This window comes from Somniosus microcephalus, chromosome 27 (genome assembly GCF_052327205.1).
Source record: "Somniosus microcephalus isolate GS21.2 chromosome 27, FLI_Smic_1.0, whole genome shotgun sequence".
Lineage (NCBI taxonomy): Eukaryota > Metazoa > Chordata > Chondrichthyes > Squaliformes > Somniosidae > Somniosus > Somniosus microcephalus.
The window spans coordinates 893,627-913,815 of record NC_141013.1 but is presented as its reverse complement, the minus strand read 5'-3'; the positions used below and the strand labels follow the sequence as shown (position 1 = coordinate 913,815).

General features: G+C 47.1%; 1 protein-coding gene across 5 annotated transcripts in view; it reads right to left on the bottom strand.

Annotated features, from left to right (window-relative positions):
* sqor (sulfide quinone oxidoreductase) overlaps positions 1 to 20,189 on the bottom strand; it is a 100,742-nt gene that overhangs the window by 31,771 nt on the left and 48,782 nt on the right. For 4 of the 5 annotated variants that reach the window (XM_085968281.1, XM_085968280.1, XM_085968282.1 and 1 more), the window contains exon 10: positions 19,085 to 19,559. The exons of the other annotated variant lie outside the window; for it this stretch is intronic. In XM_085968281.1, coding sequence (XP_085824407.1) covers positions 19,502 to 19,559 — 58 coding nt within the window. In that variant the 3' untranslated portion in view covers positions 19,085 to 19,501. Of the gene's footprint in view, positions 1 to 19,084; positions 19,560 to 20,189 lie in introns of those variants that run through there. 5 annotated transcript variants of the gene reach the window in all.

Here is a 20,189-nt window from a genome sequence, read left to right as displayed (position 1 = left end):
CGATCACCGCTAACGCCACACACACTCGACAATCACCGATCACCGCTAACGCCACACACACTCGACAATCACCGACCACAAGCTTACGCAAGCTATTGAAGGAACCAGCTATAATTTTCAACTCTTGTAAAAGTGTAAAAAACCAATCTCGGTATATTCTGCACACCGAGCATTGATCGTTTCCTTACGGTGAGAGTGCTGTAATCTTTGAAGATCCAATTCAAGGTTGCATACAGCTGGATTGGGCTAGAGATGAAACATATTTCTGTACAATCTCTGACGTAAGAAAACTATTAGGCACTTGGTCTGAGTATTAAACAAGGCTTTAATCAACTGTTTCACAACATGGAGATCTAGTTGTCCTTCACTAGTTCCTGTTAAAGAATGTCCTGAGCAAGCTGGGCCCATGCCCGAGTATTTATACTCTCCCTGGACAGCGCCACCAGCAGGCCGCCCACTATTATTTCATAAGTCATTTCCACATGAATGACCAGATTCATGTTAATCTCCATGAACAGTCCAGATTGACAGTGTGGTTTGTGAACTTGCAACCTGCTAACCCTCAGCTAATGTGTTTGAGAAACTATAGCACTAGAATGTTGGACTTTTCATGGTTGGGCCGGGGGCAGCTGACTCTTACTAAGGATCCTAGTGCTTCCCAACACTTCTAGTCTGGCTTTTCTGAGGGAGACGATCCTGGCAAAAAAGAAATAAACTAACCTGAGGTGGCTTGTTGCACTCATGGGGCCAAGGACAGGGTCATTTACAAGATCAATTCTGTTTGACTAAATTACTGAAACTTATGAAGAGAGATTCATTGTCGTGATGCCTTACTGTCTGATAATCTTCACTCCCACTCAGTGAAAAGGCTGTGTTGTATTTAGGAGACTGATTGTGTGTGTGTGTATTTCAGGTGTAGAAGCATTGGCAGTTCGATACAACATCCTCGCCCCTCCTACTGATTTATTTGCAGTTTGCTGGTGCCTTTCACCTCTGTATAAACAGTCTCCTGCTCCGAATGTAATGAATACTATTTGTAACCACATCAATAAACGGTGTTTTGTCCTAACCTCGACTGTCTTGTTCTGTATGGAGCTGTCAGAATTCTTCCCAGGCCCTTCCACAACTAAAGCTTTTTAAAAATGAAAGTTTGCCACCTTAATCCAACAGCAGGTTTTAAATACATCATTTCGTAGTGGTTTTCATTACCGGTCTTTATATTGTGTCCTTCATTCAAGAATGATGTACATCCTTCACACACAAGATTATTTCTAGGCTTGGTGGATTAAGAGAAACCATCTGCTAAGTAAACTTTTTAAAATAAAAGTGCTGATGTTGGAGCTAGGAATAGTCACACTGTGGGAGGAGGTTGTTTCCCAGCGAACGGTCTTGGATTATATTCCAGCACAGCGTCGGCGGGAATCCTGAGCGGCAGAGCGGGGCTACAAAAGTCCCAGAGACCCAGGTAAGGCCTCACAGCGTCGGCGGGAATCTCGAGCGGCAGAGCGGGGCTATAAAAGTCCCAGAGACCAGGTAAGGCCTCACAGTGTCGGCGGGAATCTCGAGCGGCAGAGCGGGGCTATAAAAGTCCCAGAGACCAGGTAAGGCCTCACAGCGTCGGCGGGAATCTCGAGCGGCAGAGCGGGGCTATAAAAGTCCCAGAGACCCAGGTAAGGCCTCACAGCATCGGCGGGAATCTCGAGCGGCAGAGCGGGGCTATAAAAGTCCCAGAGACCCAGGTAAGGCCGACCAGTCTCCAGTCTGGAAGGAGAGAGGTAAAAAGTAATCCAAGTGTGATGTCACCAGAAAGCGGGTAAGTGATTGGTTGGTAAGTATTTCTCCATTTTAAGCTTAAATCTCTTTGGTTTATAGTTTCTAAGGTGTAATATTCGCCATCTAGAATCGGGGCAGAGGATATTTAAGAATAATATTAATAAATTTAATTAATTACATAGAATGGGAGATCAGGCGATGTGTTGCTGCTGCAATATGTGGGAGCTGGTGAACACCATTGATGCTCACGGTGATCACATTTGCAGTAACTGTTGGCTGCTCGAGGAACTCTGGCTCCGTGTTGAAGAGCTGGAGTCCGAGCTTCAAACACAGACACATCAGGGAGGGGGAGAGTTACCTGAACTCTGTGTATCATGAGGTAGTCACACCAATTAGATTAATTAATTCAGATGTAGTCCGTGGCCAGGGTCAGGATGGTGTGACTAGAAGTGAGGCAGGTACGGGGATCCAGAAGGTAGTGTTGGAGGAGCCGCAGCCCTTGCACTTGTCCAACAGGTTCGAGGCTCTTACTCCCTGTGGGGACAGGAGCAGGGACTGCAGGGAGGATGAGCAACCTGGCCACAGCACCGTGGAGCAGGGGGCCATTCAAGTTGGGGGAGTTAAAAGAAATGTTGTAGTGGTGGGGGATAGATAGAGTTCTTTGCAGCCGAGAGCGAGAGTCCCGAAGGCTGTGTTGCCTGCCCGGTGCCAGGGTTAAGGACATCTCCTCTGGACTGGAGAGAAACTTGGAGGGGGAGGATCCAGTTGTCGTGGTCCATGTTCTGCTGAGGGAGTTTGAGCAGCTAGGGGCCAAATTAAAAAGCAGAACCACAAGGGTAATAATCTCTGGATTATTACCTGAGCCACGAGCGAATTTGGCTAGGACAAATAAAATCAGAGAGTTAAATGCGTGGCTCAAAGACTGGTGTGGGAGAAATGGGTTTTGCTTCCTGGGACACTGGCACCAGTACTGGGGCAGGAGGGAGCTGTTCCGTTGGGACGGGCTTCACTTGGCCAGTGCTGGGACTAGAGTCCTGGCGGATCATATAACTAGGGCTGTAGAGAGGGCTTTAAACTAACTAGTAGGGGGGAGATTCCTAGAGAGCAAATAATAAAAATGACAACAGAGAAGGTCATAGACGGTATGGAGTAAAAGGTAAAGTAATAAAAAGGGCAAAAGCAGGAACTAAGTGTCACAAAACATATTTGAAAGTTCTCTATCTGAATGCACGTAGCATTCGTAACAAAATAGACGAGTTAATGGCACAAATAACTACATATGGGTATGATCTTGTGGCCATTACAGAAACATGGCTGCAGGGTGACAATGCCTGGGAATTAAACATACCAGGTTATTTAACGATCAGGAAGGAGAGGTGGGGTGGCTATGTTAATAAAGGAAGGAATCACTAATGCAGAGAAATGATATTGGGTCAGAAGATCAGGATAATGAAACAGTTTGGGTGGAGGTAAGGAATAATAAAAGGGGAAAAAAGCACTAGTGGGCGTAGTCTATAGGCCTCCGAATAGTGGCAACTCTGTTGGACGGAGTATCAATCAGGAAATAGTTGAGGCTTGTAATAAGGGAACATCTATAATTATGGGGGATTTTAACTATCATATTAATTGGACAAATCAAATTGGGCAGGGCTGCCTTGAGGATGAGTTCATTGAGTGTATTAGGGATGGGTTTCTTGAGCAGTATGTAACTGAACCGACCAGGGGGCAAGCAACCTTAGATCTGGTCCTGTGTAACGAGATGGGATTAATTAAAAATGTCCTAGTAAAGGATCCCCTTGGAATGAGTGACCATAACATGGTTGAATTCCATATTCAATTAGAGGGTGAGAAGGTTGGATCTCAAACAAGCGTGCTAAGCTTGAATAAAGGAGACTATGAAGGTATGAGAGCGGAATTGAGTAGAGTGGATTGGGAAAATAGATTAAAGGGTAAGACGATACATGATCAGTGGTGTACATTTAAGGAGTTATTTTACAACTTCCAAAAAAAAAATATTCCACTGAGAAAAGGGTGTAAAAGAAAAGACAGCCATCCGTGGCTAAGTAAAGAAATTAAGGATAGTATTCGACTAAAAACAAGGGCATATAAGGTAGCCAAATCTAGTGGGAGGATAGAGGATTGGGAAAACTTTAAAAGACAGCAAAAAATAACAAAGATTGATTAAGAAAGGGAAGATAGATTATGAAAGTAAATGAGCAAAAAATATAAAAACAGATAGTAAGAATTTTTATAGTTATATAAAAAGAAAAAAAGTGGCTAAAGTAAATGTTGGTCCCTTAGAGAATGAGACCGGGAAATTAATGGTGGGAAATATGGAGATGGCAAAAACACAATGAATATTTTGGATCAGTCTTTACAGTAGAAGACACTAAGAATATCCCAACACTGGACAAACAGGGGGCTAAAGGTGGGGTGGGGGGAGAGGAGCTAAACACGATCAAAATCACTAAGGAAGTGGTACTCGGTAAAATAATGGGACTCAAGGCGGATAAATCACCTGGACCTGATGGCTTACATCCTAGGGTCTTGAGGGAAGTGGCGGTAGGGATTGTGGATGCATTGGTAATAATTTTCCAAAACTCCCTGGACTCAGCAAAGGTCCCGGCCGACTGGAAAACTGCTAATGTAACACCCTTATTTAAAAAGGGCAGTAGACAGAAGGCTGGAAACTATAGACCGGTTAGCCTAACATCTGTGGTAGGTAAAATTTTGGAGTCCATTATTAAGGAGACAGTAACAGGACATTTGGATAATCATAATTTAATAGGACAAAGTCAGCATAGTTTTATGAAGGGGAAGTCATGTTTGACAAATTTGCTGGAGTTCTTTGAGGAAGTAACGTATAGGGTGGATAAAGGGGAACCAGTGGACGTAGTGTATTTAGACTTCCAAAAGGCATTTGACAAGGTGCCACACACAAGATTATTGCTTAAGATAAAAAATCATGGGATTGGGGGTAATATTCTGGCATAGATAGAGGATTGGCTATCTAACAGAAGGCAGAGAGTTGGGATAAATGCTTCATTCTCAGACTGGCAATCAGTAACTAGTGTTCTGCAGGGGTCAGTGCTGGGTCCCCAACTCTTTACAATCTATATTAACGATTTGGAGGAGGGGACCGAGTGTAACATATCAAAGTTTGCAGATGATACTAAGATGGGAGGGAAAGTAGTGAGTGAGGAGGACATAAAAAACCTGCAAGGGGACATAGACAGGCTAAGTGGGCAGAGATTTGGCAGATGGAATACAATACTGGAAAGTGTGAGGTTATGCACTTTGGCAGGAAAAATCGTAGAGCAAGTTATTATCTTAATGGCAAGAAACTGGAAAGTACTGAAGTACAAAGGGATCTGGGGGTCCTGGTGCACGAAACTCAAAAGGTTAGTATGCAGGTGCAGCAAGTGATTAAGAAGGCCAATGGAATGTTGGCTTTCATTGCTAGGGGGATAGAATATAAAAATAGGGAGGTATTGCTTCAGTTGTACAAGGTATGGGTGAGACCGCACCTGGAATACTGCGTATAGTTTTGGTGTCCATACTTAACAAAGGACATACTTGCTCTCGAGTCAGTACAAAGAAGGTTCACTCGGTTAATCCCGGGGATGGACATATGAGGAGAGGTTGAGTAGATTGGGACTCTACTCATTGGAGTTCAGAAGAATGAGAGGCGATCTTATTGAAACATATAAGATTGTGAAGGGGTTGGATCGGGTGGATGCGGGGAAGATGTTCCCGATGATGGGTGAAACTAGAACTAGGGGGCATAGTCTTAGAATAAGGGGCTGCTCTTTCAAAACTGAGATGAGGAGGAACTACTTCACTCAGAGGGTGGTAGGTCCATGGAATATGCTGCCCCAAAAAGCTGTAGAAGCTACATCATTACATAAATTTAAAACAGAAATAGACAGTTTCCTAGAAGTAAAGGGAATTAAGGGTTACGGGGAGCGGGCAGGAATTTGGACATGAGTGTAGGTTCGGATCGGTCATGGCCCTGTGGGGAGCGGAGCGGGCCCAGGGGCCGTGTAGCCTGATCCTGCTCCTATTTCGTGTGTCTAATTCTGTGATAGTAGATTGGCGGTTAGGATCAGATCAGCCATGATCTTATTGAATGGCGGAGCAGGCTCGAGGGGCCGATTGGCCTACTCCTGCTCCTATTTCTTATGAGCCATGAATTGACCCTTTCCAGCAGCAGCACGAGCTGGTAAAGGCTTTAAATACCGTTCACAATACAACCGATGATCAATTATCACTGACCATCGCCTATATGCGATGTTGCAACTTGCCTTGGGTTTGCAACCATAAGGAAAGGCTATTTTCTGAGACAGTCACAAGGAATCCAGCTATACTGAGCTGTTTCTGCAATAACCTGAGACAATGGCACTGTACAGGGTCGAGAACCTCATGGAATGTGAGAGCTCATTGGCATCAAACACCAATTACGACAGAACCCAAACTCTACAAGGGAAGATTACATTAGATCTCTCCAAGGAGTTGGGCACACTGACTCCTTCGGCTACGCTCCGAGTGGAGTGTGCAGAATCAAGGTTTGTATTGAACTGCAATAGTTTTTAGCACCTTTGTCAATATTAAACACTCGCAGACCATATCCTTCTCTACAACACCATGTTCTCACGGCCAGAGTCAGCTTTATTCAATGTGTTTTAATAAGTATCTGTTAGGAATAGCACAGAATAACTTAACTGCTATTCATGCAGTTATTTTTGTGCCGTATGAAGTGTGGGCACAGCACGTGTGTGTTGTGAAAGTAACGAGGCCTGCAGTGTGGGCACAGCACGTGTGTGTTGTGACAGTAACGAGGCCTGCAGTGTGGGCACAGCACGCGTGTGTTGTGACAGTAACGAGGCCTGCAGTGTGGGCACAGCATGTGTGTGTTGTGACAGTAACGAGGCCTGCAGTGTGGGCACAGCACGTGTGTGTTGTGACAGTAACGGCCTGCAGTGTGGGCACAGCACGTGTGTGTTGTGACAGTAACGAGGCCTGCAGTGTGGGCACAGCACGTGTGTGTTGTGACAGTAACGAGGCCTGCAGTGTGGGCACAGCACGTGTGTGTTGTGACAGTAACGAGGCCTGCAGTGTGGGCACAGCATGTGTGTGTTGTGACAGTAACGAGGCCTGCAGTGTGGGCACAGCACGTGTGTGTTGTGACAGTAACGGCCTGCAGTGTGGGCACAGCACGTGTGTGTTGTGACAGTAACGAGGCCTGCAGTGTGGGCACAGCACGTGTGTGTTGTGACAGTAACGAGGCCTGCAGTGTGGGCACAGCACGTGTGTGTTGTGACAGTAACGGCCTGCAGTGTGGGCACAGCACGTGTGTGTTGTGACAGTAACGAGGCCTGCAGTGTGGGCACAGCACGTGTGTGTTGTGACAGTAACGAGGCCTGCAGTGTGGGCACAGCATGTGTGTGTTCAGCATGTGTGTGTTGTGACAGTAACGAGGCCTGCAGTGTGGGCACAGCACGTGTGTGTTGTGACAGTAACGGCCTGCAGTGTGGGCACAGCACGTGTGTGTTGTGACAGTAACGGCCTGCAGTGTGGGCACAGCATGTGTGTGTTGTGACAGTAACGAGGCCTGCAGTGTGGGCACAGCACGTGTGTTGTGACAGTAACGAGGCCTGCAGTGTGGGCACAGCATGTGTGTGTTGTGACAGTAATGAGGCCTGCAGTGTGGGCACAGCACGTGTGTGTTGTGACAGTAACGAGGCCTGCAGTGTGGGCACAGCACGTGTGTGTTGTGACAGTAACGAGGCCTGCAGTGTGGGCACAGCACGTGTGTGTTGTGACAGTAATGAGGCCTGCAGTGTGGGCACAGCACGTGTGTGTTGTGACAGTAATGAGGCCTGCAGTGTGGGCACAGCACGTGTGTGTTGTGACAGTAACGAGGCCTGCAGTGTGGACACAGCACGTGTGTGTTGTGACAGTAATGAGGCCTGCAGTGTGGGCACAGCACGTGTGTGTTGTGACAGTAATGAGGCCTGCAGTGTGGGCACAGCACGTGTGTGTTGTGACAGTAACGAGGCCTGCAGTGTGGGCACAGCACGTGTGTGTTGTGACAGTAACGAGGCCTGCAGTGTGGGCACAGCACGTGTGTTGTGACAGTAACGAGGCCTGCAGTGTGGGCACAGCATGTGTGTGTTGTGACAGTAATGAGGCCTGCAGTGTGGACACAGCACGTGTGTGTTGTGACAGTAACGAGGCCTGCAGTGTGGGCACAGCACGTGTGTTGTGACAGTAACGAGGCCTGCAGTGTGGGCACAGCACGTGTGTTGTGACAGTAACGAGGCCTGCAGTGTGGGCACAGCACGTGTGTGTTGTGACAGTAATGAGGCCTGCAGTGTGGGCACAGCACGTGTGTGTTGTGACAGTAACGGCCTGCAGTGTTGGCACAGCACGTGTGTGTTGTGACAGTAACGGCCTGCAGTGTGGGCACAGCACGTGTGTGTTGTGACAGTAACGAGGCCTGCAGTGTGGACACAGCACGTGTGTGTTGTGACAGTAACGAGGCCTGCAGTGTGGGCACAGCACGTGTGTTGTGACAGTAACGAGGCCTGCAGTGTGGACACAGCACGTGTGTGTTGTGACAGTAACGAGGCCTGCAGTGTGGGCACAGCACGTGTGTGTTGTGACAGTAACGAGGCCTGCAGTGTGGGCACAGCACGTGTGTGTTGTGACAGTAACGAGGCCTGCAGTGTGGACACAGCACGTGTGTGTTGTGACAGTAACGAGGCCTGCAGTGTGGACACAGCACGTGTGTGTTGTGACAGTAACGGCCTGCAGTGTTGGCACAGCACGTGTGTGTTGTGACAGTAACGGCCTGCAGTGTGGGCACAGCACGTGTGTTGTGACAGTAACGAGGCCTGCCGTGTATTTGGTAGAAAAACAAGCTTCGTTAATTATTATAATTAAGTCTATTAAATCTTAGCAACTCTGAGCTCAGTTACCGTTTTCCTCCCTTCCCCTGAACTATGCAGCTTCTATTCAATATCAGAGTTTGTTCCGATCAGGAACATTCAGGGTAATGATTTGAAACAGCAGGTAGTGTGGTTTATGCTGATGTTTTTTAATGAAGAAATTGACTTATTCAAAAATGAGGACGAGCAATTAGGAGAAATTTTGGAAGAACACGATGGTATTGTTGTGAACGCTGATCTCATTCTGAGCTGCGAACATGAATTACCGTCAAAAGCATTAAATGCGAGGCCTTTTCACTGCAGAAAAAGTGGAAATAACTTTGTAATTGTGCCTCTCGTCAATCAACAAACAGTGATAGGTGTGATCTTGCTAGTGAGGTCAGCCATGATTCAGTGTATTATATCAATGTAGGAAGGGTCACAAGTGAGTTTTTACTATTTCAAATAATTAGATAGTAATTTAAGTTTGTGATTCTCAGATAAAAGCAAGATCCCCGTATAGTGTCAGTGAACGGCGAGGGTCAAGTCCAATCGTGGAATATTCTTTACTTCATGCCAAGGTGCATCAACTTTCTCAAAGGTTTAGGACCTCCCCACCATCCCCTAGAAAAAGGAAAAAAATGCAAGATTAAAGAACACACACTCGACGATCACCGCTAACGTCACACACACACTCGACAATCACCGATCACCGCTAACACCACACACACTCGACGATCACCGATCACCGCTAACGCCACACACTCGACAATCACCGATCACCGCTAACGCCACACACTCGACTAACACCACACACACTCGACAATCACCGATCACCACTAACGCCACACACACTCGACAATCACCGATCACCGCTAACGCCACACACTCGACAATCACCGATCACCGCCAACGCCACACACACTCGACAATCACCGATCACCACACACACTCGACAATCACCGATCACGCCACACACACTCGACAATCACCGATCACGCCACACACACTCGACAATCACCGATCACCACTAACACCACACACACTCGACAATCACCGATCACCGCTAACGCCACACACTCGACAATCACCGCTAACGCCACACACACTCGACAATCACCGATCACCGCTAACGCCACACACTCGACAATCACCGATCACCGCTAACGCCACACACACTCGACAATCACCGATCACCGCTAACGCCACACACACTCGACAATCACCGATCACCGCTAACGCCACACACTCGACAATCACCGATCACCACACACACTCGACAATCACCGATCACCACACACTCGACAATCACCGATCACCGCTAACGCCACACACTCGACAATCACCGACCACACACACTCGACAATCACCGATCACCGCTAACGCCACACACTCGACAATCACCGATCACCGCTAACGCCACACACTCGACAATCACCGATCACCCCACACACTCGACAATCACCGATCACCGCTAACGCCACACACTCGACAATCACCGATCACCGCTAACGCCACACACTCGACAATCACCGATCACCGCTAACACCACACACACTCGACAATCACCGATCACCGCTAACGCCACACACACTCGACAATCACCGATCACCGCTAACGCCACACACACTCGACAATCACCGATCACCGCTAACGCCACACACTCGACAATCACCACTAACGCCACACACACTCGACAATCACCGATCACCACACACACTCGACAATCACCGATCACCGCTAACGCCACACACTCGACAATCACCGATCACCACACACACTCGACAATCACCGATCACCGCTAACGCCACACACACTCGACAATCACCGATCACCGCTAACACCACACACTCGACAATCACCGATCACCGCTAACGCCACACACTCGACAATCACCGATCACCGCTAACGCCACACACACTCGACAATCACCGATCACCGCTAACGCCACACACACTCGACAATCACCGACCACAAGCTTACGCAAGCTATTGAAGGAACCAGCTATAATTTTCAACTCTTGTAAAAGTGTAAAAAACCAATCTCGGTATATTCTGCACACCGAGCATTGATCGTTTCCTTACGGTGAGAGTGCTGTAATCTTTGAAGATCCAATTCAAGGTTGCATACAGCTGGATTGGGCTAGAGATGAAACATATTTCTGTACAATCTCTGACGTAAGAAAACTATTAGGCACTTGGTCTGAGTATTAAACAAGGCTTTAATCAACTGTTTCACAACATGGAGATCTAGTTGTCCTTCACTAGTTCCTGTTAAAGAATGTCCTGAGCAAGCTGGGCCCATGCCCGAGTATTTATACTCTCCCTGGACAGCGCCACCAGCAGGCCGCCCACTATTATTTCATAAGTCATTTCCACATGAATGACCAGATTCATGTTAATCTCCATGAACAGTCCAGATTGACAGTGTGGTTTGTGAACTTGCAACCTGCTAACCCTCAGCTAATGTGTTTGAGAAACTATAGCACTAGAATGTTGGACTTTTCATGGTTGGGCCGGGGGCAGCTGACTCTTACTAAGGATCCTAGTGCTTCCCAACACTTCTAGTCTGGCTTTTCTGAGGGAGACGATCCTGGCAAAAAAGAAATAAACTAACCTGAGGTGGCTTGTTGCACTCATGGGGCCAAGGACAGGGTCATTTACAAGATCAATTCTGTTTGACTAAATTACTGAAACTTATGAAGAGAGATTCATTGTCGTGATGCCTTACTGTCTGATAATCTTCACTCCCACTCAGTGAAAAGGCTGTGTTGTATTTAGGAGACTGATTGTGTGTGTGTGTATTTCAGGTGTAGAAGCATTGGCAGTTCGATACAACATCCTCGCCCCTCCTACTGATTTATTTGCAGTTTGCTGGTGCCTTTCACCTCTGTATAAACAGTCTCCTGCTCCGAATGTAATGAATACTATTTGTAACCACATCAATAAACGGTGTTTTGTCCTAACCTCGACTGTCTTGTTCTGTATGGAGCTGTCAGAATTCTTCCCAGGCCCTTCCACAACTAAAGCTTTTTAAAAATGAAAGTTTGCCACCTTAATCCAACAGCAGGTTTTAAATACATCATTTCGTAGTGGTTTTCATTACCGGTCTTTATATTGTGTCCTTCATTCAAGAATGATGTACATCCTTCACACACAAGATTATTTCTAGGCTTGGTGGATTAAGAGAAACCATCTGCTAAGTAAACTTTTTAAAATAAAAGTGCTGATGTTGGAGCTAGGAATAGTCACACTGTGGGAGGAGGTTGTTTCCCAGCGAACGGTCTTGGATTATATTCCAGCACAGCGTCGGCGGGAATCCTGAGCGGCAGAGCGGGGCTACAAAAGTCCCAGAGACCCAGGTAAGGCCTCACAGCGTCGGCGGGAATCTCGAGCGGCAGAGCGGGGCTATAAAAGTCCCAGAGACCAGGTAAGGCCTCACAGTGTCGGCGGGAATCTCGAGCGGCAGAGCGGGGCTATAAAAGTCCCAGAGACCAGGTAAGGCCTCACAGCGTCGGCGGGAATCTCGAGCGGCAGAGCGGGGCTATAAAAGTCCCAGAGACCCAGGTAAGGCCTCACAGCATCGGCGGGAATCTCGAGCGGCAGAGCGGGGCTATAAAAGTCCCAGAGACCCAGGTAAGGCCGACCAGTCTCCAGTCTGGAAGGAGAGAGGTAAAAAGTAATCCAAGTGTGATGTCACCAGAAAGCGGGTAAGTGATTGGTTGGTAAGTATTTCTCCATTTTAAGCTTAAATCTCTTTGGTTTATAGTTTCTAAGGTGTAATATTCGCCATCTAGAATCGGGGCAGAGGATATTTAAGAATAATATTAATAAATTTAATTAATTACATAGAATGGGAGATCAGGCGATGTGTTGCTGCTGCAATATGTGGGAGCTGGTGAACACCATTGATGCTCACGGTGATCACATTTGCAGTAACTGTTGGCTGCTCGAGGAACTCTGGCTCCGTGTTGAAGAGCTGGAGTCCGAGCTTCAAACACAGACACATCAGGGAGGGGGAGAGTTACCTGAACTCTGTGTATCATGAGGTAGTCACACCAATTAGATTAATTAATTCAGATGTAGTCCGTGGCCAGGGTCAGGATGGTGTGACTAGAAGTGAGGCAGGTACGGGGATCCAGAAGGTAGTGTTGGAGGAGCCGCAGCCCTTGCACTTGTCCAACAGGTTCGAGGCTCTTACTCCCTGTGGGGACAGGAGCAGGGACTGCAGGGAGGATGAGCAACCTGGCCACAGCACCGTGGAGCAGGGGGCCATTCAAGTTGGGGGAGTTAAAAGAAATGTTGTAGTGGTGGGGGATAGATAGAGTTCTTTGCAGCCGAGAGCGAGAGTCCCGAAGGCTGTGTTGCCTGCCCGGTGCCAGGGTTAAGGACATCTCCTCTGGACTGGAGAGAAACTTGGAGGGGGAGGATCCAGTTGTCGTGGTCCATGTTGGTACCAACGACATAGGACAAGGAAGGAGGTTCTGCGGAGGGAGTTTGAGCAGCTAGGGGCCAAATTAAAAAGCAGAACCACAAGGGTAATAATCTCTGGATTATTACCTGAGCCACGAGCGAATTTGGCTAGGACAAATAAAATCAGAGAGTTAAATGCGTGGCTCAAAGACTGGTGTGGGAGAAATGGGTTTTGCTTCCTGGGACACTGGCACCAGTACTGGGGCAGGAGGGAGCTGTTCCGTTGGGACGGGCTTCACTTGGCCAGTGCTGGGACTAGAGTCCTGGCGGATCATATAACTAGGGCTGTAGAGAGGGCTTTAAACTAACTAGTAGGGGGGAGATTCCTAGAGAGCAAATAATAAAAATGACAACAGAGAAGGTCATAGACGGTATGGAGTAAAAGGTAAAGTAATAAAAAGGGCAAAAGCAGGAACTAAGTGTCACAAAACATATTTGAAAGTTCTCTATCTGAATGCACGTAGCATTCGTAACAAAATAGACGAGTTAATGGCACAAATAACTACATATGGGTATGATCTTGTGGCCATTACAGAAACATGGCTGCAGGGTGACAATGCCTGGGAATTAAACATACCAGGTTATTTAACGATCAGGAAGGAGAGGTGGGGTGGCTATGTTAATAAAGGAAGGAATCACTAATGCAGAGAAATGATATTGGGTCAGAAGATCAGGATAATGAAACAGTTTGGGTGGAGGTAAGGAATAATAAAAGGGGAAAAAAGCACTAGTGGGCGTAGTCTATAGGCCTCCGAATAGTGGCAACTCTGTTGGACGGAGTATCAATCAGGAAATAGTTGAGGCTTGTAATAAGGGAACATCTATAATTATGGGGGATTTTAACTATCATATTAATTGGACAAATCAAATTGGGCAGGGCTGCCTTGAGGATGAGTTCATTGAGTGTATTAGGGATGGGTTTCTTGAGCAGTATGTAACTGAACCGACCAGGGGGCAAGCAACCTTAGATCTGGTCCTGTGTAACGAGATGGGATTAATTAAAAATGTCCTAGTAAAGGATCCCCTTGGAATGAGTGACCATAACATGGTTGAATTCCATATTCAATTAGAGGGTGAGAAGGTTGGATCTCAAACAAGCGTGCTAAGCTTGAATAAAGGAGACTATGAAGGTATGAGAGCGGAATTGAGTAGAGTGGATTGGGAAAATAGATTAAAGGGTAAGACGATACATGATCAGTGGTGTACATTTAAGGAGTTATTTTACAACTTCCAAAAAAAAAATATTCCACTGAGAAAAGGGTGTAAAAGAAAAGACAGCCATCCGTGGCTAAGTAAAGAAATTAAGGATAGTATTCGACTAAAAACAAGGGCATATAAGGTAGCCAAATCTAGTGGGAGGATAGAGGATTGGGAAAACTTTAAAAGACAGCAAAAAATAACAAAGATTGATTAAGAAAGGGAAGATAGATTATGAAAGTAAATGAGCAAAAAATATAAAAACAGATAGTAAGAATTTTTATAGTTATATAAAAAGAAAAAAAGTGGCTAAAGTAAATGTTGGTCCCTTAGAGAATGAGACCGGGAAATTAATGGTGGGAAATATGGAGATGGCAAAAACACAATGAATATTTTGGATCAGTCTTTACAGTAGAAGACACTAAGAATATCCCAACACTGGACAAACAGGGGGCTAAAGGTGGGGTGGGGGGAGAGGAGCTAAACACGATCAAAATCACTAAGGAAGTGGTACTCGGTAAAATAATGGGACTCAAGGCGGATAAATCACCTGGACCTGATGGCTTACATCCTAGGGTCTTGAGGGAAGTGGCGGTAGGGATTGTGGATGCATTGGTAATAATTTTCCAAAACTCCCTGGACTCAGCAAAGGTCCCGGCCGACTGGAAAACTGCTAATGTAACACCCTTATTTAAAAAGGGCAGTAGACAGAAGGCTGGAAACTATAGACCGGTTAGCCTAACATCTGTGGTAGGTAAAATTTTGGAGTCCATTATTAAGGAGACAGTAACAGGACATTTGGATAATCATAATTTAATAGGACAAAGTCAGCATAGTTTTATGAAGGGGAAGTCATGTTTGACAAATTTGCTGGAGTTCTTTGAGGAAGTAACGTATAGGGTGGATAAAGGGGAACCAGTGGACGTAGTGTATTTAGACTTCCAAAAGGCATTTGACAAGGTGCCACACACAAGATTATTGCTTAAGATAAAAAATCATGGGATTGGGGGTAATATTCTGGCATAGATAGAGGATTGGCTATCTAACAGAAGGCAGAGAGTTGGGATAAATGCTTCATTCTCAGACTGGCAATCAGTAACTAGTGTTCTGCAGGGGTCAGTGCTGGGTCCCCAACTCTTTACAATCTATATTAACGATTTGGAGGAAGGGACCGAGTGTAACATATCAAAGTTTGCAGATGATACTAAGATGGGAGGGAAAGTAGTGAGTGAGGAGGACATAAAAAACCTGCAAGGGGACATAGACAGGCTAAGTGGGCAGAGATTTGGCAGATGGAATACAATACTGGAAAGTGTGAGGTTATGCACTTTGGCAGGAAAAATCGTAGAGCAAGTTATTATCTTAATGGCAAGAAACTGGAAAGTACTGAAGTACAAAGGGATCTGGGGGTCCTGGTGCACGAAACTCAAAAGGTTAGTATGCAGGTGCAGCAAGTGATTAAGAAGGCCAATGGAATGTTGGCTTTCATTGCTAGGGGGATAGAATATAAAAATAGGGAGGTATTGCTTCAGTTGTACAAGGTATGGGTGAGACCGCACCTGGAATACTGCGTATAGTTTTGGTGTCCATACTTAACAAAGGACATACTTGCTCTCGAGTCAGTACAAAGAAGGTTCACTCGGTTAATCCCGGGGATGGACATATGAGGAGAGGTTGAGTAGATTGGGACTCTACTCATTGGAGTTCAGAAGAATGAGAGGCGATCTTATTGAAACATATAAGATTGTGAAGGGGTTGGATCGGGTGGATGCGGGGAAGATGTTCCCGATGATGGGTGAAACTAGAACTAGGGGGCATAGTCTTAGAATAAGGGGCTGCTCTTTCAAAACTGAGATGAGGAGGAACTACTTCACTCAGAGGGTGGTAGGTCCATGGAATATGCTGCCCCAAAAAGCTGTAGAAGCTACATCATTACATAAATTTAAAACAGAAATAGACAGTTTCCTAGAAGTAAAGGGAATTAAGGGTTACGGGGAGCGGGCAGGAATTTGGACATGAGTGTAGGTTCGGATCGATCATGGCCCTGTGGGGAGCGGAGCGGGCCCAGGGGCCGTGTAGCCTGATCCTGCTCCTATTTCGTGTGTCTAATTCTGTGATAGTAGATTGGCGGTTAGGATCAGATCAGCCATGATCTTATTGAATGGCGGAGCAGGCTCGAGGGGCCGATTGGCCTACTCCTGCTCCTATTTCTTATGAGCCATGAATTGACCCTTTCCAGCAGCAGCACGAGCTGGTAAAGGCTTTAAATACCGTTCACAATACAACCGATGATCAATTATCACTGACCATCGCCTATATGCGATGTTGCAACTTGCCTTGGGTTTGCAACCATAAGGAAAGGCTATTTTCTGAGACAGTCACAAGGAATCCAGCTATACTGAGCTGTTTCTGCAATAACCTGAGACAATGGCACTGTACAGGGTCGAGAACCTCATGGAATGTGAGAGCTCATTGGCATCAAACACCAATTACGACAGAACCCAAACTCTACAAGGGTAGATTACATTAGATCTCTCCAAGGAGTTGGGCACACTGACTCCTTCGGCTACGCTCCGAGTGGAGTGTGCAGAATCAAGGTTTGTATTGAACTGCAATAGTTTTTAGCACCTTTGTCAATATTAAACACTCGCAGACCATATCCTTCTCTACAACACCATGTTCTCACGGCCAGAGTCAGCTTTATTCAATGTGTTTTAATAAGTATCTGTTAGGAATAGCACAGAATAACTTAACTGCTATTCATGCAGTTATTTTTGTGCCGTATGAAGTGTGGGCACAGCACGTGTGTGTTGTGAAAGTAACGAGGCCTGCAGTGTGGGCACAGCACGTGTGTGTTGTGACAGTAACGGCCTGCAGTGTGGGCACAGCACGTGTGTGTTGTGACAGTAACGAGGCCTGCAGTGTGGGCACAGCACGTGTGTGTTGTGACAGTAACGAGGCCTGCAGTGTGGGCACAGCACGTGTGTGTTGTGACAGTAACGGCCTGCAGTGTGGGCACAGCACGTGTGTGTTGTGACAGTAACGAGGCCTGCAGTGTGGGCACAGCATGTGTGTGTTGTGACAGTAACGAGGCCTGCAGTGTGGGCACAGCACGTGTGTGTTGTGACAGTAACGGCCTGCAGTGTGGGCACAGCACGTGTGTGTTGTGACAGTAACGAGGCCTGCAGTGTGGACACAGCACGTGTGTGTTGTGACAGTAACGAGGCCTGCAGTGTGGGCACAGCACGTGTGTGTTGTGACAGTAACGGCCTGCAGTGTGGGCACAGCACGTGTGTGTTGTGACAGTAACGAGGCCTGCAGTGTGGGCACAGCACGTGTGTGTTGTGACAGTAACGAGGCCTGCAGTGTGGGCACAGCATGTGTGTGTTCAGCATGTGTGTGTTGTGACAGTAACGAGGCCTGCAGTGTGGGCACAGCACGTGTGTGTTGTGACAGTAACGGCCTGCAGTGTGGGCACAGCACGTGTGTGTTGTGACAGTAACGGCCTGCAGTGTGGGCACAGCACGTGTGTGTTGTGACAGTAACGGCCTGCAGTGTGGGCACAGCATGTGTGTGTTGTGACAGTAACGAGGCCTGCAGTGTGGGCACAGCACGTGTGTGTTGTGACAGTAACGAGGCCTGCAGTGTGGGCACAGCACGTGTGTGTTGTGACAGTAATGAGGCCTGCAGTGTGGGCACAGCACGTGTGTGTTGTGACAGTAATGAGGCCTGCAGTGTGGGCACAGCACGTGTGTGTTGTGACAGTAACGAGGCCTGCAGTGTGGACACAGCACGTGTGTGTTGTGACAGTAATGAGGCCTGCAGTGTGGGCACAGCACGTGTGTGTTGTGACAGTAATGAGGCCTGCAGTGTGGGCACAGCACGTGTGTGTTGTGACAGTAATGAGGCCTGCAGTGTGGGCACAGCACGTGTGTGTTGTGACAGTAACGAGGCCTGCAGTGTGGGCACAGCACGTGTGTGTTGTGACAGTAACGAGGCCTGCAGTGTGGACACAGCACGTGTGTGTTGTGACAGTAACGAGGCCTGCAGTGTGGGCACAGCATGTGTGTGTTGTGACAGTAACGAGGCCTGCAGTGTGGACACAGCACGTGTGTGTTGTGACAGTAACGAGGCCTGCAGTGTGGACACAGCACGTGTGTGTTGTGACAGTAATGAGGCCTGCAGTGTGGGCACAGCACGTGTGTGTTGTGACAGTAACGAGGCCTGCAGTGTGGGCACAGCACGTGTGTGTTGTGACAGTAACGAGGCCTGCAGTGTGGGCACAGCATGTGTGTGTTGTGACAGTAACGAGGCCTGCAGTGTGGGCACAGCACGTGTGTTGTGACAGTAACGAGGCCTGCAGTGTGGGCACAGCACGTGTGTGTTGTGACAGTAATGAGGCCTGCAGTGTGGACACAGCACGTGTGTTGTGACAGTAACGAGGCCTGCAGTGTGGACACAGCACGTGTGTGTTGTGACAGTAACGGCCTGCAGTGTGGGCACAGCACGTGTGTTGTGACAGTAACGAGGCCTGCCGTGTATTTGGTAGAAAAACAAGCTTCGTTAATTATTATAATTAAGTCTATTAAATCTTAGCAACTCTGAGCTCAGTTACCGTTTTCCTCCCTTCCCCTGAACTATGCAGCTTCTATTCAATATCAGAGTTTGTTCCGATCAGGAACATTCAGGGTAATGATTTGAAACAGCAGGTAGTGTGGTTTATGCTGATGTTTTTTAATGAAGAAATTGACTTATTCAAAAATGAGGACGAGCAATTAGGAGAAATTTTGGAAGAACACGATGGTATTGTTGTGAACGCTGATCTCATTCTGAGCTGCGAACATGAATTACCGTCAAAAGCATTAAATGCGAGGCCTTTTCACTGCAGAAAAAGTGGAAATAACTTTGTAATTGTGCCTCTCGTCAATCAACAAACAGTGATAGGTGTGATCTTGCTAGTGAGGTCAGCCATGATTCAGTGTATTATATCAATGTAGGAAGGGTCACAAGTGAGTTTTTACTATTTCAAATAATTAGATAGTAATTTAAGTTTGTGATTCTCAGATAAAAGCAAGATCCCCGTATAGTGTCAGTGAACGGCGAGGGTCAAGTCCAATCGTGGAATATTCTTTACTTCATGCCAAGGTGCATCAACTTTCTCAAAGGTTTAGGACCTCCCCACCATCCCCTAGAAAAAGGAAAAAAATGCAAGATTAAAGAACACACACTCGACGATCACCGCTAACGTCACACACACACTCGACAATCACCGATCACCGCTAACACCACACACACTCGACGATCACCGATCACCGCTAACGCCACACACTCGACAATCACCGATCACCGCTAACGCCACACACTCGACTAACACCACACACACTCGACAATCACCGATCACCACTAACGCCACACACACTCGACAATCACCGATCACCGCTAACGCCACACACTCGACAATCACCGATCACCGCCAACGCCACACACACTCGACAATCACCGATCACGCCACACACACTCGACAATCACCGATCACCACTAACACCACACACACTCGACAATCACCGATCACCGCTAACGCCACACACTCGACAATCACCGCTAACGCCACACACACTCGACAAACACCGATCACCGCGAACGCCACACACTCGACAATCACCGATCACCGCTAACGCCACACACTCGACAATCACCGATCACCGCTAACGCCACACACTCGACAATCACCGATCACCGCTAACGCCACACACACTCGACAATCACCGATCACCGCTAACGCCACACACTCGACAATCACCGATCACCACACACACTC